At 40.5% G+C, this 21,875-nt stretch overlaps 1 protein-coding gene across 1 annotated transcript in view; it reads right to left on the reverse strand.

Moving 5' to 3' along the window:
• The window catches only part of MAN2A1 (mannosidase alpha class 2A member 1), an 81,249-nt gene that overhangs the window by 28,350 nt on the left and 31,024 nt on the right, over nt 1–21,875 (reverse strand). Inside the window, exons 4-12 of the mRNA XM_056848549.1 lie at nt 21,305–21,476; nt 18,408–18,535; nt 17,392–17,565; nt 14,685–14,871; nt 12,722–12,899; nt 9,842–10,044; nt 6,464–6,649; nt 4,959–5,073; nt 4,087–4,154 (exon numbers count right to left, since the gene is read on the reverse strand). Of these exons, the coding sequence (XP_056704527.1) occupies nt 4,087–4,154; nt 4,959–5,073; nt 6,464–6,649; nt 9,842–10,044; nt 12,722–12,899; nt 14,685–14,871; nt 17,392–17,565; nt 18,408–18,535; nt 21,305–21,476 (1,411 nt within the window). The remainder of the gene's footprint in view (nt 1–4,086; nt 4,155–4,958; nt 5,074–6,463; nt 6,650–9,841; nt 10,045–12,721; nt 12,900–14,684; nt 14,872–17,391; nt 17,566–18,407; nt 18,536–21,304; nt 21,477–21,875) is intronic.

A 21,875-nucleotide genomic window follows, 5' to 3' on the forward strand; every position in this document is an offset into this window, starting at 1 on the left:
TCTTGGAGGAAGCAATTAATCCTTTTCCAGAATTGGATCTGATGTAGCCAGCAGAACCAAAATGGTAGCTGTCAGAACCAAAGCCAGCCACTTTGGAACTGAAGGCCTTGGAACCGACCAATGCTTGCCCTTAATCTCTGTCTCTTTGGTGGGCAGTTTAGATGAAGCTCATGCCAGGGACCGGTTTGGGGGCCGTGATTGACACCAAGTTGGATCCAAGCAAGGCATGGACAGAACCTACACTATGGAAGGTGGACCCGATGGCTGCTTGGCACAAGCTGGTGATTTAGATGGTAAGGACTGCAGCCCCTCCACCTGGGCAGATAACTCTGCTGCTGGGCTCTTGAAGCATGATAGGGCTTTCACCCACAAACTGGCCTTGAGTCTTGCCGCATGATCTGCACAAGCTTTGGGCATAAATTGAAGGCAAAACTTACAGCACGCCATGTTATGTTCTTCACCCAAACACAAGGCACAGCATCTGACTCATATGACTTTGTCATTTTTGTTCTACATTGGGAACATTTCTTGAATAACGCCTTCTGTGACTTTTTTTTTCTAAGAGAAAGGGAGATTGAGACCAAAGAGAAGCAACAGTCTCGGTCAATTATGAAAAAAAGGAAGAAAACTAACGGAAGCTCATCCTCTCTTTGCGGTGGTGAAAGACAAACTGAGGGAAGAGGGGGAGTGCCTCCCCTTGGAGAATATGACCGCTTGAAAAAAGGAAAAGGCCATTTGGTGAGCTCTGGGGTAGAGGCTCCCCCTCAACTTCTAGAAAGCTAAAGAAAATCCTTTGGTGGCTGTCCTTCACATGTGCAGTCCCAAATGTGAGACTGCACAGAAGACCAAAAATGAACAGAAGAATTCCTTGTGAGGTTCCCCAGCCTACCTCGGCAATCCCAAAAAGTCACTCGCTCAGACAGTTGGGTCAAAAGCAAAAGTAAACGTTTATTCAGGAGCCCCAGAATACAGCATGAGCAATCTACAATTTCAAAGCTGCTAATGGCGAACCAAACTACAAAGCATAACTTAAGCTCAGAGTCATCCCAGGTGCAGCAGCAAGCTGCCTAGGAATTAGTTGATAATGAAGCCTAGCAGGAAGGGGAGAGGGAGTAAGCCATAACACTAAAGGTGCCTACTAGAAGCTCAAGGCCAGAGAAGAGGGAGGGGGAAGGAGTGGGGCAGCTTGACCCGTTCAGAGAAACAAAACGAAAGAATAACATTTGCACAGGAATTGGCCTAACTCATGTCAAGAGCCTGCCTGAACTCCTGGCAGGCTGAACAGCATAACGAATAGATACACGTGAACAGAAATAAGCATGGCACTTGACACTTGAACAAAACCAGGTAGGATTCGTCAGGACTCTGACATTCCTAGTCTCTTGTGTCTATGCCCCATTCTTTTGGAGGATCTTCATTCCAACCTCAGCTCAGCAATGAGTAGCTGCATAGAAACCACTGAAACTGCGCCTCCCCAAATGGATATGAATGAGATAATGTGAAGCACTTTCAGGACTTTGCATTTACCTAGTACTTTCCCCACCCTATTAAAACATATATTTATTTCCCTTCTTGAATTTAATATGGCTCAGTCAAAAACCAATAGCACATTTTAAATAAAAAATCCAAATGTTTATGTAAATCCATGCCCACATCACTGTTAATGATCAGCATCACAGTAATTTTATCAATGCTGATTTGGATCCAGTGGACGATTTCCATGGATGGAAAGGGGTGGGCAATTATTGCTAATCTCTCCTTCCTATGATTACCTTCAATTTACCCCTCATGCTGTTCCTGTCCCCAGGAACAGCATTTGGGGTTGCAACGGAGAGTTTAGAAAGTCATGCTCTACCAACAAATTTCCAGTGGACTCAAGCCTCTGACCTAAACCAAGGTTCACCACAGACAAAAGCTACATTCAAGAATCACACCAATAGGCTGGTCCAGGACATAGTTGGCTGCCATGGTTGGGCACTCCCATCGCTCCTCCCTCTTCCCTCCACATGTGAAATATGACCAAAGGCTTCCAGGTTTGCAAACCCTTGAAATAAGTTCTAGCTTGGCATGGCACCCACCAAACGAAGGTGCCACATGAACTGGAATCGACTTCCCTTCTACCAACTATGATTCTAAACCTATCTCAGTTTATAATCTGACATTTCTGTCATGTTAGAACCTGGGGGCGGGGCGGGGGAGAGAGCAGAAGAAAACTCTAGTTTGCTCTGATGTCTGCATTTGGACATCACAACAAACTAGAACTTTATTCAAGGCTTTCCAAACCTTAGATCACACTATGCATGCAGTGAGAGAAGGGAAGGGACAGGCAAAGTGAGAGAAAGCTGAGTTCGTGCCTGGCAGAGACAAAACTCTGTTGTGAATTCAGCCAATGAGAGCAGAGGTATATTTCTAGTATTTTTAAAGAACTAGATTTATCTGCTTTTCTATAACATCCAGTTCTTCCTGACAATCATTATCTTCCACCTTGTTCATTGGCTTGATGTGTTTATTCATACAATTCACTAAGGTAGGGCACTCTTAAGGGTTTATCTTTGGGGCCTAACTTTACAGAGAATGCAGTAAGTAAACTGCTTGTGTTTTTCAGTCTATGCAACCTTTCCAAAATTATTACAGAAACCTGATACTTTCTGAATGATCTTAGCCCAGAACTGATAAGGAAGTAATATGCAGAATTCACAGAGAGATTTCATACAGAAGCAATAGTTTTTACTGTTAATAAGCCAATAGACTGAGGTTGCAGAAATGGCAGTCTCCTTCTCTGTCCAAAGTTACTGTATTTTGAGAAATATTTACTTTTGCATTTACACCCCACCTTTGTCCCCAATGGAGACCCAAAGTAGCTTATATCATTATCCTCCGTTTTATCCTCACACCCCATTAGGTAGGTTAGGTTGATAGTGTGTACTGGCCCAGAATCCCCCAGCAAGATTTCATGGCCGAGTGGAGATTTGAACCTGGGCCTCACAGATCCTAGTCCAGCACTATAATCACTACGCCACACTAGCTGAGACAAGCACACAGATTTCATAGCATTGTTTTGTGAGCTATGCCTATGAGGATCTAATCCCTGCTTTTAAAATTTGAAGAAAGGATAAATCATGCACAGAGATTTCATAGGCCTGCTTTACTGAAGACAGAACAGCACTATGGAGACTACTCATGTTGCTCTATCTCATTATTGCTCATGGCCATTTTAGCAGAAAAGCTTGCAGCTTTTGCCACAAGCCACCAGGCAATTAATTCAGTTTCAAGCTTATGCTAAAAGCTGTTATCCTGTAAAAACAGACACAATTTATTTCAAATGCTGTCAGGCAAAAAATAAATCTGTATGTTGCTAATTTGACTTTTCTAGTAGTTCTTGTAATTTACATAAACTTCAGACATAACTTGAGACACAACTCTTGAACCTCCACAATAAAACTTCAGAATCTTCGCTGTTGATAAATTCTGCTAAAAATCTTACATTGGCGAGACACAAAAACTTCTACCACCCATACTTTTCTAACAATTAACAATTTGACTCTGTCCTAATACTTAAAGTGTAACTTCACAATAAAGACATTTCCTGTCATGGTCATCTCCCTGCGTGTTTACCTTATTTATTAACTCTGCTTGTTACAGCTGTTTCTCAAGTAGTACATAAGTTTGAAATAAGCTGGGGCCTAATATTTGTATAGGGATGTTTAAAATACACTGTCAAACACGAATGACAATCTGTTTTGGCAGCTCACTTTTAACAATTCCTACAATAGAAAAACAAGTGTCTATGCACTACGTTTTAAGAGAGTTTTAAACAGAAGACTGTTCTACTACGCTAGTTTTACAAAACTTTGGCATTCATGCCTCCCAACAGCATCTCTTCATCCTAAAATCCCTGTATCATGAATTGCTGCATGTTATATAGGATCACATTTTAAAAGCTTGCTATGACTACTCGGGTTTTTGTGATTTTGGCAAACTACTGAGTCAAAACACCCCTGAGTCAAAAATCAAAATTAAAGAATCAAGTGCTAATTATTAAACATTTCTAGATTGTTCCAAACAATAATAAAATGAAATATTTACCTTGGCTGCATATTCAGTTCTATGACAGTCTTGTGTGGTAAAGAGTCTTGTGAAGACTGAACATCATCCTACAAATGGGAAACAAATTCAGTTCATTTGCAGATGCAACTTATACAAAGTGCAAGTCTCTTTTGCCATTCACCAAAATGGACTGCCAACACTGCCGTGCCACAGATGGTAGAGTAATTGTAATGTCCTGTACATCAGAACCCTTTGAACTATGCATCTTATGCAAGATGTAATCTTTAAGACTGAAACAGTTCAACAGTATAGAACAGTGGCATTGAAATCAATAACCAATTAAATCATGATTTACTGGTTACACACATTTTACCACTGTGTAGTTTAAAACGAATTGCAAAAACGTACCTTATGCAAAGGCAATTAAGATCATACAAAACATCTATGTCTTTTTAAAACATATAGCTAACTTTTGTCAACACAATTCATCTTGTGTTAAACTAATCAGTTGATCAACCAAAACTGCTACATGTTTGCTGATATATCCCCCCAAAAAAAACTTTATATAGTTATCACAAATTAATACTTTCCAGACTGCATTAGGCCCTTTGGTGACAAAGAGGCAGTATCTATGTACAAAAAAAGCTCACACTATCACCATAAAAACTGCCCTATGCAGTTATTTCACTGAAGTCCTTAAACAAAGCACAGAGAGTGACATACAAAAAAATAATCCTCAGATCAGCAATTCAAAAATCTTATATTTTCCCTGCATCTTACGTCAAAATTATCACCTGGAATGCTCATATTGAAAACCTAACATGTAACAGCACCTCTTCATGGACATGTGGGCCTCGGGAGTTCCTAAAAAATGTGTCACCGTGATTTCAGTTTGCCTCCTGAGAACTCACCATTGTGAAGAATGGAGTTGATGGGTTGTAACTATACATTTCTTGGTCCTTTAGAATAAGAATGTGGGCGGAATCAATGATGATTTTTTTCAAGTTCATTAATGAATGGAAAAGCCTGTAAATATAAATAGATACTGCAGTTTTGGGAAATTTAATTCGATTTAATTTAATTCAAGCCCTTTCTACGTAAAGGACAAAGAAAAATAGCAATTTGCTGATATTTCCTAATGTGCAACTTGGCCACTGAACATCAATTAGGATGTAACATGCATAGAATGATGTATTTGTATAAAAGTATACAAGACTAAGTCAATAAAACTCTGGCAAATACATATTTTATGTCTACCCAGAATTTCAGCAAAACTTTCTTCCTCTGGTAAGGATGGTAAAAGGTCTTTTTCTGCACCTATAGCATAAAAAGAATAGTCTTGGGTGACCAGAGAAACAGGTCTATTCGTCTCTGATAATCAGCAAAACAACCAGCTCCTACTGAGGTCACAGCAGCAGAGGCAGGAAATCCCAGAAATCAAAATATCCAGAAGTCAAACGGCAGGGAGCTCTTTTTCTGCACAGCTACACCCTCACAAACTACACCTACTACAGTCTCTCCTTTGGTTTTACCACTGAACTCTCTCTGCCTGAGGCTGTCATTCTTGCTCCTCCTTCTCCTCTTTGAGGGTGGGATATAACAAGGATGGAAAGAGCAAAATATACAAGCAAAGAACATTTTTCAGAGGGCTATACTGTGGCTCAGTGACAGAGCATCTGTTTGGCATGCAAAAGGGCCCAGGTTCAATCTGCAGCATCTCCAGCTAAAGGGTCTACTGAAGTAGGTGATGTGAAAGACCTCTTCCTGAGACCCTGGAGAACCGCTGCAGGTCTGAGTAGACAATACTGACTTTGATGGACCAAGGGTCTGATTCAGTATATAAGGGCACCTTCATGTGTCTATATATTTCCCATCTACCTAGTGATAATACCATATATTTTTCTATAATATATTCTCACATACAAAAAATTTTTCCAAAGTGTTTAATTTTTTTACGTAGTTGTCCATTGCCATGAAGAAACCACAATGCTATTATCTACAGAAAAGAGGAATGACTTCATTCTTTCCCTGAGGCATAAATCTTGAGAATACTCGTTTTTGCATCTAGTTCTGAACAGACTTTCATGCATGCAAGCTCAAGGATGACTACATTGATGGTATTCTTTCCCTCACCCCACTTAAAATTAGTTCTAACGGCAAAAAATATTTAAAAGGGGGGTGGCTCCAATGTACCATAAGGAAAAGATCTTTTGCATCTTGACCTTCCTGCTCCAGTCTGGTACTTACCAAGGAGTGGACCCTGTGGGTTGCAAGATCCCTGGGAACAGTATGGAGGTGTAAACTGGATGCCTGAAGAGGGTAGTCAATAACAATCACCCCCCCTTCCCCTTTGTGAAACAGGAGATGTGTTTCGATCCAACCCACTGCATTTAAATATTGTTCACAGGGACCTTACCTGGTTCCATAATCCACAACAACCCAGTCTTTAGATGTTCCTGTGATAGCATCATGATGTTGAAACAGTCCAAGGTTTCTCCTAGCCTCTGTCAGCAATTTGTAGTGCTCCACTGAAGGGAATGCTTTCATGTTCTCGTTTTTTTTGGACTGTACCAAGGCCAAAGAGTAAAGTATTTCGGCAGCCCTGGAATAATAAGAGATTTTTGTTACTAACAGTATTTATATACCATTGTTCAGCAAAATATGTCCAAAGCAGTTGTTAAAATATTCTAACAAATCTTAACTCTGATGTTATCACTACAGTTTTCTGCTCTCCCCCTTTTTGATTCTTGTAGACCTAGCACACAAGGCTGTATTCAGCAATTCCTGGTTCTTAGAATTCTTGATAGAGGTGGCTGTCAGAAATCACGCACACTGGTGGGGGGGTCACAAAACTGTGATGTACAAAGTTTTCTTTCTAACCTTCTTTCTATCACAGATTCACAGAGGAAGCAGCACTCCCAAAAGTGTGGCACTGAACACCAGCCCCATACAAACACAGCTTCCAAAGGGTGCATGAACACCACATACCATCAGATGCCAACACCAGTCAAAGACAAAGCTGCTTATACTCAAGGACTGGACTGCAGAGTGGTGCTCTTTATGAGTGTCCTAATTACATAACATCAATGTAAATGCTGAAATTACAGAGGAAACTAGATCTGCAAACTCCTAAAGAAAACTGCATAGGTACTACACCAAGATGCCTGACAACCAGCTTTATCTTTAGCATTATGACCAGTTCTGTTACCCAAAGCAAAACAATCCTCTCTCCAATATAACATTCATTCAGCTACCATCTGCATCATACCCTATTTCCATGTTTTAACTCAAGAGCGCTTGATGGGTTTTCAAGTGACAGAGCTGAAAAGTTCAAAACCCTCATAAGCACTCTCATTGAACAGCTCCTTTCAGCTCTACGTAAAGCCATTGCATAACAAGTCCCACTGGAGGAAGAGTTAAACTGAGTCCTCATAATCATCAGGCTTATGAACGTTAAGCAGTCTTCCCAGGCAACAAGTTATATCGCACGGTAACAAAGCATTCTACCCCAAATCTTTAAAGCACTTTTCCAAAGTGGCTCAAGACAGATGGAGGACAAACAGCGAGGGCTTCTGATTGCACATGGAGTTTTTTCCCTACATGCTGAGTTAGAACTTCACTTTTGTGTAAGCATCCCTTTGGGCTCTTAAGTGCTGCCAGCATTGGAGGGGGGTGATACCAAAAAAAGGGGGGTTGGCTCCAAAAATGTGTGAGTAGAACACCATTTGTGGAATGGAACTTCCAGTCTCCATTTGGCCACTGTAGCACTCCCTGAAGTACTGCCTCTTGAGTTCAGGGCACCAACAGGAACAGCACTTTGTGCTACATGAGGGGTGTGTGGTGGGAACTGCATGGGGGGGGGGGAATCCTCACACTCATGGAAATATACCACAGGATCCAACTCATTATCTGTCCTGCTTTTAGTTTCAAATAATCTTTTCACATCAGGGTCCACCCTGTACAGACTGAGCACCCACCAGTTCTACTCCAGCTAGTTTGTTTGGTATACTATTTGCATGGGTCTGAGTGAACCCATGCTCTCTCTCAGCTGCTGCCCCCTCCTGCCACTGTAGAAACAGCTCTATAGCAGAAGAGGCAGGTGCACAGCTGCGTGGCACAGGGCTAGGCTCAAAAAGAACATGGCCAGGGAACACCAAGGTAATCCAATCAGAACCTCACCTTACATGTAATCAAGAGAGTTCAAGTAAGCCAAATTTGTCTGGTGACTGGGTATATACAGTATGGGCCTACTGTATAGTAGCATGTTCGTGTGACCTCAGAACTGACTTTTAATACAAGTTATCTTAAATATTTGGGAGGTCTCTCTTCTGCATAATAGAGGAACTTTCCCTGAGCCCCTTTCAAAAGAACAGCTCACATTTAAGATAATGCTAGACAATGCTGTACTCAAAATATATCAACCTTGACTATGGGGAACAACAGTGATGGGAGACTTGCCTAGAAGACATTAGAACTGGCCACAGTGACATCAACTACCCTACCCTTCATCACTGTGGGTCTTGCTAGACCACAGTAGAAGAGTAGCCTGGAGAAAGTATCCCAGCCCCTTCATCCTGGGAGGTAAAAAGAATGGTCATGAGGTGCTCTTTGCAGCCCAAGCAAGAGCAGGGGTTTGATTCCATAGGACAGAAAACAGTGTACTAAAAATGTATATCTGGGGTTGCTGTCCCCCAATGGTGTGGAATCCTAATAATGGGTAGATTTGGTTACTGAAATCAGTGTTGCAGGAATGAAGAAATTATTCTCTTCCCCCAAATGAAATGAATGCATGCGTTCTACTGTTCTGTATAACGGCCAGCGTCTTGTTAAAAATTAAAACTTTTTCTGATTAGCCAAAAAAAAAAAAAAAAGGTATATCCAACTGTCTCTTTCTGTGGCTTTAAAGAGTAGGCTGAAACAGCCCTGCACTTCTCTTTGTAGCTGATGAATATATATATGGTGGAAGGACAAGAGGGGAGGGGTATATTGGTGTTGAGAAGTACAAAGCTCAGCTTAGTTATTTGTGATCTCAGAAAGAAACAAAGTAAATGTCATTTCAACCAAAACATCAACCAAATGAACAGCATATTATTAAAATATGGAATTCTATAAGCATAAGAAAGGCCCTGCTGGATCAGACCAAGGCCCATCAAGTCCAGCAGTCTGTTCACACAGTGGCCAACCAGGTGCCTCTAGCAAGCCACTAACAAGACGAGTGCAGCAGCACCATCCTGCCTGTGTTCCACCGCACCCAAAATAATAGGCATGCTCCTCTGATACTAGAGAGAATAGGTATGCAGCATGACTAGTATCCATTCTAACTAATAGTCATGAATACCCCCTTCTATGAATATGTCCACTCCCCTCTTGAAGCCCTCCAAGCTGGCAGCCATCACTACATCCTGGGGCAGGGAGTTCCACAATTTAACTATGCATTGTGTGAAAAAATACTTCCTTTTATCTGTTTTGAATCTCTCGCCCTCCAGCTTTAGCAGATGATCCCGTGTTCTAGTATTATGGGAGAAGGAGAAAAACCTCTCCCTGTCCACTCTCTCCAAACCATGCATAATTTTATACACCTCTATCATGTCTCCATCATCATGTTATGGAGATATCTCCATCATCATGTTATGGCTCTGATGCCATTATCTTCAGGTTACATTAAAATCTAGAATTTGCTTCTTTTACAAAGTTGCAGTCTGCTGTTAAAATTTATTGAAACAAATGAGAAATTAATATGTCAAAAGTGTTGTGTGGATGTTATTACAGCATCAGAGTACAATCCTCCACTTACCTTAAGTATGATTCTAAAATCCTATCCAGTCGTTTGTAGAAAGGCCGTGATGTAAAATATCCACTCCAGTAGTGGTGGTCTCTGTCTGCATATGTGAAGAAATCACCACTCAAAACAGGAAACACTGAATTGCCTTTCTTTTCATCCAAACTCCCAGCTTTGTGTACTGCCTCAAAGTAATCTGATAAAGTCCCAAACTGAGCCTGAAGGAAATAAAAAATGACCTAAATTATTTGAACTGCACACAATCAGAACATTTCTTTACTCTTAAAAGACAAACTTTAATTGGAAAAAACCTATTGATTTCAGTACTAAAGCTCTGGGCTGGCCTACTCTCAGTCCTTTCTACTCTTCTCCATACTCCTCTTCTCCACACTGACTTGACATTTCTTTTTTGCTCTTTATTGCTTGTTAACTCCTGACAGAAATTGTCAGAAATAAACTAGAATATATCTTCAGAATTTGGTAGCTGTCATATGCTACCTAAACAACCCATTTTCTTTCATTCTGTGCTAGAACTTAAGTAGCCCACCACATTTGAAATAACTCATGTTTGAAATAACTCAAGTCTAAGGCATAAGCAGCACAGGGCTTTTTCACACATCCCATTTCTGAATTCATTTCATGTATCATCCAAGGACAAACACTGTGTATGAGCAAGGAGTGAGTCTCTAATCACGCCCATGATTGGAGTAGGGCTTAGTTATGCACACTCCAAAGAGCTTGGCCTGAGGGGAAGGAACATGGTCTACTGTGCCCTTGTCCCTTCAGGAAGACCTCATGATGGGTTCAATGGCAGATGCTGGCTGAGCTGGAAATGACAAATAAGCCAGAGAGGAAGAGCCTCCCTGGTTATGCATCCCCTTGAGAAGAATGTGAAGCAAAACAGTATACTGAGGGAGGGAAACACTCCAGCCCTCTCCTCCTGCTTCTCCCTGTCCTGCAGATACCGGCTTACACTTCACACAGACAACTTGTCCTATCAACTATCAACTTGATAGGTCAATTTGTCCTATCAAGTTGTCGGCAAATACTTCATTGGTATACTGTGATATGAGTTCTCAAAGAAACAGGTTGTGATACAAATTGAAGAAACAAATACTAATGCAGAAAGTTCTTGTCAGAAATCCATCACAATGTACAAAGGCTTTCATTCAGCTGACATCTATGGCTTCAGAACTGAACAAGGCAAGATGTCATAGCCTCTGCCCTTAAACACATGGTCACTAGATGCTATCTGGCCAAGGGGAGAGGTAGGAGCTCTTTCCATTCCTGCCAGAGCTCTTGAAGGTTTTGCACCATGGCCCTGACTGTACAGTGCCTTGTGGGATTGCTTAGATGCCATGACGATAAGCACAAGTTTCTCAAACTTGGATAAAATAGCTAGCAAAAATATTCACAAATAAAAACTAATTTCAGAATCTTGTGTTTACCTAATTCAATTTCAGAGCAGTCACATTCAAGTTGCACCAGTCAATTGTTTTCAAAACATTTCATATAAAATAAAAGAGAATCTAAACACAAAGGAAAATAAACCAAGTGTCTGAGAGAACAGCAAGTCTCAGCATGTACACCATCTGCTAACTTTTATATGAACAACTGGAAAGTCATTTCAGGTTAAATAAATTCAATATGGCAAACTATTTTATTTCATAAATCCTTTCATTTTGGGAACTTTGCTTGGCTAACCTAGATATAATGGATTAATTTTCATCCTTCTTTAATGCTATTTTTTGCCAATCAGAATTCTTCTTTCCATTGGGAAATACAAACTTAAAGATTTTTATTTATACCCTGCCCTCCCATTGTAAAGCGGGGCTCAGAGAGGCTAGACACATTATATTTGTTTTATTTTAGACATATACCCCACCCCTCCCCTGAGTTGAAGGGCTTTGGGAGGCTCACAGCAGCTCAATAAACAATTATTCAACAATGATTAAACATACAAAATCTTAAAAATACAAGATAGTAAAATCTCCTGACCAAAACAAAACATCATCAGTAGGCACCCAGAAACCTACATCCCAGACTGCTATGAAAACCAGGCACTACTGCTAAGGTGGAAAATTGGCCTCGACCGACCTCAGTGGAATGCCTGCAGAACAACTCTGTCTTACAGGCCCTACATAATTTAGAAAGATCCCGCAGGGCCTGGATGTCATCTGGCAGAGAGTTCCACCAGGCAGGAGCCACTAATGAAAAAGCTCTTGCCCTTGTTGAGGACAATCGAGTCGCCCATAAGCGGGGCACCACCAGTAGGCCACAGGAAGAGGAAAGAAGCATTCTTCGGGGGAAAATATAGGGACAGGAGTTCCTGAAAGTATGGAGGTCTCAGACTGTTTACGGCTTTAATGGTAAAAACCAGCACCTTGAACTTGACTCAGAAACCAATAGGCAACCAGTGTACCTGCTTGAGTACAGGCTGAATATGAGATGACCACAATGGATTGGTCAACAGCCTAGTAACTGTATTATGTATAACCTGAAGTTTCCCTCAGCTTAATAAGTACAAAAATCTGAACATATTCATATCTTTACAGTCTGTGAAGAGAGGCCACCATAACGTGCTGTCCATGACTTTCTTTGTTTGCAGACACATCTGCCGAGTTATTCCAGTCAATCCACTGATGGTTATTCCAATCAATTCCAGTTATTCCAGTCAATTCTAGTTATTCCAATGAATTCCACTGATCGTCAATGGGTGTTAGACTGGAATAACTTTGCATAGGATCGCACTGGCTGTCATTCTGGATCTCTTTCCACCACAGACCACATATTTCATCAAGATTAAAAAAAAACTGCTTGAGATTGAAAGCACTGAAATCAGAAAAAGGCTGGCTTAGCATGACCAAGTCTTTAATTTATTTATTTTTAGCTTACCTTAACATGCAGCTCAGGATGAGAATTCATATAGTCAAAAAGCTTCTGATAATTCTGGTACTGTTGATCCCATTCAGTACTTTCAGTGTAGCGGAAATCATCTCCTAATGGAACCAACAAAACTTTGGTACGGAAGAGTTTTGATTTCTTTCTGTACTGATCTAAAATCATCCATGCCCTAAAAAAAAAAAAAAAAAAAAAAAGGGTAAACCAATATCTCAAAATAACCACCTTCATCTAGTGTTGTACAGTTCTATTTTAGTGGGGCCACATTTGGATTTAAGCCTAAGCCAAAATTTGCCACAACAGGCACATTTTTTGGAGCTTGCTTTGCTCCTCCCTCTCTTCTTTCCCAGTCATATTGTGATTAAGGATTCTTGGTTTGAAATAGACCACAGGAATCTCTAACATTCGAATCCAGGCACCTGGGTGAATCACACTCTGTTTACTTACCACAAATCAGACGGCTGCATTCATATGTCACAGAGTACAAGAGCTTGTTTTAATCCAAGAATCCTGAGCTAGTTTTGTGCAAGTCCCAGTGTGAAAAATACAACTTGCACTCAAAGAAGTGTCCACAGTACAACAGCTTTACTATAGTTGTGCTTTAATCAATAAGAACAAGACCAAACATTGCAGTATTATCTGCCAGATGAACTGTTTGTTTTAAATGGAGTCTATTTATAAAATCTGTGTCAAAGAAAATGAACATACACAGCAGAAGAACTTTGCAACCTACTAGGCTGTCATTTAGACATTTTAAGGCAGGAAGAAACTTTACGCTAGCAGTTGCTCAGCTCATGTACAGATGAAGCTGATTACAGTAAAAATATGCTATAGATCTCACCACACATTGCCCTCACATACCCCAGAATCCACACACAATTTTTCTCTCTAAATTTTGCATTGTACGGGGTTTTTTAGTGTTGTCCATACAAGGCAAGCTGACCCCATGCTTGTGACATACTCAACTCTATAACAAGAACAAGCATTTGTTTATTATTTATTAAAACACTTCTATCTTGCCTTTCTGCCTCGTTCAAGTTATCTTACAATAATAGTTAAAACATCCCCAGCTACAATCAAAGATAAAATAATAAGCCACAAAGCGTGTAGTGTATTTCTCCCATAGAACTGCTAGGACCAGCTCTATCCCAGAAATGCTTCAAAGTGTGTTCATTTTAAAGATGAACAAACATTTTAAGACCATTCTGTTCAATAGAAGGAGCTGGATTACTAAAACACAGTATTAGTCTCTGGCAGAAGCCTACTAAAATGCAGAATTCCCCCCCACCAAAGAAGCTGACCGAGTATTATGCATATTTAACAAAGACAGATTTATATAGCCAGAGTTGTTTAAAATTTTTGTAGGTCAAAATTATAAATCATCTGAGTCCCAAGACTTATATGCGAGTAGATAAGAATGTTTCAGTTCTATCATATTTGGTTGTTTCCAGGGTTTGTGCATAGTTTCAAATTTATAAGAGCTGTCAATTTTAAATAGAGATAGGCATACTCAGTTTCAATGCTCATTTAGAAAACAACTGAAGGGCAGTGGTAACAATATCTTATATCATTGTTCAAAGGCAATAACACCCAGCTGGTTGTGTCAAGCATCAACCAGCTCCTTTCTTTCAGTAACTGGTCCAAAGGACTCAGGGGCTTGGGAGGTCTCCAAGAGTGAGACTTTCTGCTAGCCATCTGCTAGGTCATAAGCAGCACTCCAGCCTCCTGTGTTGGTTTCTGGCCTGGGCAGAACCACCACACCCCCCTGAGCAGTGTTAAAAGAATTTTATTTTAAGCAATGTAGGAGGGCAGAGGAGGCAGACAAGTCTCACAAGAATACTACTTTTTTCTGCCATAATCAGTTGTTCCCATTTTTAACTAAACGCTTCCAAGTTATACATTCTCATATTTGGAGAACCCAAGTTTGGCTTTGGAACTAATATCATCATGCACTTACCTGTGCTGAATGTTTCCAGGATGAATGGCTTCAGGAGGAACTCTCCAGGGGCAGTTGACTCTGCCACCAGGTAAACGCTTAAAATCAAACTGGCAGCAAATTTTAGGATCTGGTCCACAAGTATGAGGAACATCATAGCTATAAAAAGGCATCATGTGGCAGAGAACATCTGTACTGGAGCCCATATCTAGGTTTAAAATGTCAAAATAAAGATGCAGAAAAAGAATATTATAGATTGGCCTAGATAGAGCCTATTTACCAGCAAGTCTGACTTTAACCAGTTCACAGAGGCTGCATTCAGGTTTCCATGATAAGCACAAACATGTCTGGTTTTCTGTGCTAGCACAGTCCTTCCCTCCTTCCATTATGTGCAGAGCACAAATGAAAGCTTACTGGGCTGGGAATCCTTCAAGCACATGCCAATGGCATCCAGATGCAGGGTAAATAGGAGTATCTTCGACACAAACTGGGATTCTGTGGGGTTTGGCTGAAGGCATGACAAACCCAAGCTTTTCGCCATGCATAAAGGATAGAGAGAGGGAGCAACTGGGGATGGAAAGCAGGACATTTGTGGAGCGGAGCCAGAATTCTGACATATGTCAGCAATTAGCTCAGTTATACTCTTTTTTTACTGTTCATACTACTGCCACAATTAGAGAGTCTGCCTGTGTAAAGTATGTAACCCCCATCATGATTTCCAAGATTTGCCACGATAAGGAATTATTTACCAACCCCTCCACAGAAGCAGCCATCACAAGGCAAGTGTCATTCCATTTCTTCAGCTGGCATACACCACACTTCCTGTTCATTTAGCAGCTATAACTGTCTGCCATGTTCAGACAGAAGCCTGTGCAAGAAGCTAGCAACAACTGCCAAGACCTCACCACCCCGAAAACCATTCACATTATGTTGCATCTCAAGAAGCTCCCATTACTTGAGCTACTTAACCAAATGTCATTTGCCAAGTATATGTCCACACACCTATCACATGTATTTCAATATCTCAAGGTTATTAACTAGAAATAAAGTTGCACCTGAGTAAAGCATGCAGCAGAGAACTCTAATTAAATATGATAGAAGCCCCAGAAGGGCTAAATTCAATTTAGAACCAACTAGAATAGGATTGATAAACTATTCAGAAGAATCAGAGCTGCGTAACACCAGAGCTTTAAAAATAACAACATGAACACACCCTCTTAACCTAAGCACTTGTGCACAGACGTCAACCTCCTTTCATAAAGATTTCCAAAGATGCTAACTCAAGAAAAAGCACTTTAAAAGTCATTCTCTACCTGACCTTTTCCACACTGAGCCTTAGATTCAGTAGTCAGAAATAAAATCAATGGTTGCAATCCGTATTCTCTCCTTTACCCAACCCCCAGCCTTCTACAGGCTATACACTGCTATTCCTTTGGTCTTCCTTCAAATCTTGTATTATAACATCCCTTTACTGTTATTAACTTTACTGTTATTAACCATCCAACACTGCAAGGTTTCTTGTAAGTATACATTTCTGGGAGTTATCTAGACCAGTGATCTTCAACCTTTCCAGACTGGGATGCACCTTAATTTCCCAGGTGGCAGCATAAGACCCAGAGAACTGTAAGCACATGACAGGAAGTCACAGGACAGGAAGATGGAGACCAAGAAGTATGACCCCATCAGTTGTCAAGGCAACAGACCAAAAGAGCACAGGAAGCACAAACTGAGTACCAGGTGATGTACTGCAGTGGGGAGTTAACAGGCATCCTTTCTACCACTCAGTGTCCTACCTTTACCACCTACTGTTTCTCTCTCAAAGAGAGGTAGAATGCATAGTATCCTTGCTCTCTCTATATGCAGCCTAGCAGCAAATAATTCCAAAAAGCAGTCAAAAAATTCTGTTTTGTGCTGTTTTTTCTGAATTGTTTTGCTTTTGTTAGTGAACTGTTTATTGCTGTCTTTTGCAGATTTTATACATGGTTGAGGTTTTACAGTTTTAGGCTGCCGTTGCTGGTATTTTGTAGTTTTTTACAGTTGTTTCTATTTTGTAATTTTATGTTTTAAATTTTGTAAGCCACCTTGAATTTTTCCATAGAACAGAAAAACATATATATGTAATGAATAAATGTAAAACACAATCATAGCACACATAAAAATATAAAACAATTAAACTTCTAAAACCAGAGATAAAATGTTTTAGTTGACACCAGAAGAGCTCCTGGAAGAGGAAAATCCACAGTGCAGGGGCATCTGCAGAGAAGATCTTCTTGCAGGTCCCCACCAAATACACCCACAGCAACAAGGGTACCCACAGCAAAAAACCCTCATATAATCTCAGAGAATAGGTAGATAGGTATGGGTTGAGTCAGCCTCACAGAGTGTATTACAATAGTCCCATCTGGATATTGCCTGGGCATGCTCAACAGTAGCCAGGCATGCCTTCCCCAGAGATTAGTGTGCAACTAGTGTATATGCCTATAATGTGTGTGTGCGGGGGGGGGGGGGAGAATCTTCCCCATCTCCACCACCTGTCTGTATAGAAACAGAGAAGAGTCCTGAAGCACCCCTCTCCCCTTCCCAGTCTGTAAACCTACTCTTTCAGGAGAAATACTACTTCATGTAGAACAGGTTGTACATGTACTACTAATCCATAGCGCTTCCATTTTGACTGGATTAACACGACACAAAGTTCTGACACAAGATCACACACACACAAAATACACACCCCAATTTTGTCTCCAAAAAAATTCTAGTGTCTTCTGGGTTGCAAAATACTTTTTAACTGAATAATGGACCCTCTGTATAAGCATATTGGAAAATCCAGCACGTTTCAGAAGATAAGCCATAGTTGGTGAATGCCCAAATGGATCAATTGCCCATCCAGACTTTGGTTTTACTCCTGACAAAAAGAATAAATATGTTAAAAATAATATATTTCTACAGTACAACAGAATAAAGATTGCTTAGTTGATATCACATACCCTAGATTCACATACTGTTAGACATTGGAGGGCTGCTGCCGGCCAGAGCAGACAGTACTGATATGGACTGATCAACAACCTGACACAGTCTAAGACAGCTTCATGTCTGTGCTCACTAACAATATTAATCTGATGTAAGATTAAATCTCGGAATGTTTTCATACCAAGATCTGCTTTCATTATAGAGTTGTCTAATGATATTTGACCTTACAAAACTGTGGAACTCCCTCATCTGTCTCCCATTATCATTGTCTCCTTCCAGTGGATGAAGACTTTTCTTTTTTTTTCAGTTCCCTTATTGGCCCTCCTTCCTGTTTGTTTTAATTGATGTTTGTTCATAAAACATAATAAAACACAAACACACAGACTTCTACAAAACAGAAGCATAAAGATTGCTTAGTTGACATCACATACCATAGATTCTGGTAGCTATGGGTGGCCCAGTGAGCGGCGTGTGCTGTCAACATCAACAGCAACATCTGAAGGGCTTAGGCATTACTCCTTCAGTAAGTGCTAATGAAAATAGTGGCAACTAATTGTGTGGAAAGGTGGGATACAAAAGTTTAAAATCCAAGCTTTGATGAGAAAACCAACAGTTGCACAAATTAAAACATGGGACTTACACCTTTCCTGCAAGAACTTTACTGCAGTTTTGCAATATGTAACTAAAAAATAATGAAATTGGAAGCTTACTTTTTAAAATATTAAACAGCACAGCTAATAAAAACAAATTTATGAGACGGCACCAGCATGTACCCACCTAGTGCCTTCTCTAGCCACTGGTGTCCTTCTATCATCTGGTCAATCAAAGCAAAATAATGGGGAGAAGCTTCATCAGGCATGACCCATCCTCCTGTTACTATTTCAAACTGTCCATCTTCTATTAACCTGAAAAACACATTTACAGCACTTTTATTTACATATGTAACTATCTCTGAAAACACACACACACACATTCTTTTTTTAAAATTCTGGGAATGACTAACTTCAAATAACGTTACAAAAGGTTCTTCCATTGTCAAGAGAGGCATTTTAACCTCTTGCATCGTCCTGGGGAAGCACATTAGAAAATCTAGTTAAACTCAAACTCAGATGCTTGATAAAAAATACCACACTCAGATGAAAACAAAGGGTAATGTGGACAGCAAGTCACTGTATTGCTTTAAAATATAACAGCTTATTAACTTCTACCCCGCTAAAGTACTCTTGAATAAATCTAAAACAGACATTCCACTTTATAGCTTGAGTGGAAACACAGTCAAAATATGAATATTTTAGGGGGTTTGCCTTGACAGTTCAACAGGTCTAGCATGTGTGCCTTAATGAATGCCAAAGGGTTCTAAATATCAATCATTATTAGGGTATTACATGTCATAACAGTATCAAAGCAGATGTGCTCTGCCACCAATTAGCAGAATTTGTGGATAAAATCATATACACTGACAAAAAAACTGGATCTAAAAAAATGTTATCATCAGGGCCCCATATGTATTGGCTCAGCTCAGTATCCAGCCAATACCTGGGTCACCACCAACAAGGGCACACAGAAAGAACTCAAGGAGTGGGGTAGAAGATAGGTTCCTTCAATTGTACTATATTTTAGAACATACAGAAGCTGCAGGAGAGATGCACGCCATTTTTTGAATGTCTGAAGTGACACTATACACACGCCACACCTCACCCAATATCTGATGCAGGATGAGAACTTGGGCCGCCTTCTCCAAAGTTCATCAAGGTACAAGACTCTTCTCCTAAGTCCTCAATGGGAGGGGATTTGGTGTGCTGCTGGGCATTTTGCTGAGTTGCAAAGTTGCTCCTAGCAAGTGGATTTGTGTTTCTACTACCAGACAAGCTGACAGGGGTAGCTTCTCCTCCAACGCAAAGCAAACACACGTACCAGCCTGTCCTTTCTTGTCTACTTGTGTAAGGATCTCAGCTCCCTTCCTCATGATTACAAAACAAGAAGGATGAATCAGGTGCACGTGACAAGAATAAGGTGTGCTCCAGATCCTAGGAGGTTTTAAGTAAGAACAGGACAAATTATACAGACCCGTCTGTCTGCCTGTGACAGCTGAATGATACCCCTCAATGTGTGCGCACACACAATGCAGCTCCAAGTACTTGGGCCGATCAATAAGGACTGTCACCATTTTATTCCGCTTCTGACTGACCGCTGCTGGAAACAGATTACAGATACAGACCAGCCTTATCCAGAAAATAGTTATGTACTATTAGTGCATCACTCACTACAGGAAAGATAACTAAGCATCATAAATAGATCCTATTAGAAATATACCTGGTCTGGTGCCAACTTTATAAGCGTATCAGAAAGATCTCAGCAGCTTAAAATGTACTGCTTAAAGATCTCAGCACAAGAAGGTGCAATCAGGCTGATTATGTATTAAAGCCATGAAGGAAAATGTTGTATATTTATGTACTACTGCAATATTATTAATGAATTACAATACTGACGCTAGAAGCTAGAAGTAACCTCTTTTTCAAAGGGCAAAGAAAAAAAATGGAATTAACTGTTGATCTACATGCTTTATGTCAGCCAAGCAATACAAAGTTAATTTGTTTCTCTTTGTGGTGGTAGATAGCACAAGGTTTTACATAGTAATTTCATTTTCACGCAGCAGCCTATTTATACTTTCTAATTCTATGACTTAGTTATGCTGTCAATTAGCTTCACAAACTGTCCAACTTGACTTGCACATTGAGCAAATAAAGCCTTTTGACCTGGCCCTCAGTGAGTGACAAGTAGTTCATGTGCTTGCAACATACATCAACAGCTTGCAACATACATCTAAAAAAAATCCTTACTATCTTGTTTCAGAAATAGCAACACAACCAATGCCATGTAAATCAGTGACAAATACATAAAGCACTGCTGTAAAGGAATGTCTTGGTTTTAAGTACTCAAGGAGCCCCCAAATAAAAAGTGCTTGGTATTCAGAATTAGCACAGGATACAGGTTAACACCACGACATTCTACCCAGTCTTTATAATGTGGATAGAATAAACAGTGTGTGTATAAACAAAGCTGAAAATATTAAGGTGTGCTGGAGAGAGCAGGACCTGAATCCATGCTGACCTCAAGTGTCAGCATTTTTGTTAATGGAAGAAATATGCAGACTGTATTTGAAATCTCAGAAGCTGCTTCAGATCTGATGGCAATGTGCTTGAGTAGATCTTATTTTTCTGCTCCCTCAAGTCACCACACGGGGTTGCAAGGAGGAAGAGGAAATTGCTGCTAGTAGAGAAATCTAGATTTAGCAGTCAGCAGGATCCCCACTGCAAGGAGAAATGGGTCTAATTTAACAGCTTTTTGGAGTAGGTGAACATTGACGGTGCCAAACCTTAAAAGATGGCTCAATGACACACACACGCCCTCGTTGCAGGAGGTTTTATTTGTTTTCAGTGGTAACCAAGGATATTCCTTCATATGAGAATGGCCCTTCACATTTCTGATATTAACTGTTCATGCTTATAGAATTTGGGAAGTCTATTTAATCAAAAGGACTACTGGCAAATTGCACGTGAGAAATGAAGTGCAAACATAGCTATACAACACTTTTACAAATACTCCATACTTAGTTCTAATTTGCTTCAAACTAAACTGCAGGAGATACATGTGATAAAGTAAATCATTCATACCTTTTCACAGCATCCTTCTTTTGGCTATCTATTCCATCCCACCACTTTGAGAAATACGAGATTTCAGACCACATAAATTTCCTCCCTTTGTTTTCTTGCAGCTTTATAACCATGTTATTGAGAATATGCTGTGTCTGATCTCTGAAATAGTCATCAAATGTCTTCAGCCAACCTAAATTAAAGATAACAGCAAATCATTATACAGTTTTATCTGCCAAAGCAGTTACTATAGTCCTTTAAGGCTGCAATCCTGAAGGGGGGGGGGGGGAATAAAGCACCTTAGGAGCTGGCATGACCCTCATGCTGGTAAGTGCCCCTTTAACCCAGGATAAGGGGAACTTACACCATTCCAGGGACAAACACGCTGGTGTCAGGGAGCCGTGGAACTGCGCCAGCCCCCACTGAAAGCGCAGCCACACTGGCAGGGAATTCCCAGAAGGGGAGCCCACGCTGGCATGGGGGGCACTCCCAGGGGCGGAGCTGCCTTTAGGCAGCTTCCTAACCCTTTTTGCTCCAGGAACAGCTCCTCGCACTGCAGCGTTGCTATGCCACTTTTTTGGTGGCATAGCCT

This window comes from Euleptes europaea, chromosome 4, assembly GCF_029931775.1.
Source record: "Euleptes europaea isolate rEulEur1 chromosome 4, rEulEur1.hap1, whole genome shotgun sequence".
In the NCBI taxonomy this organism is placed as follows: Eukaryota; Metazoa; Chordata; class Lepidosauria; order Squamata; family Sphaerodactylidae; genus Euleptes; species Euleptes europaea.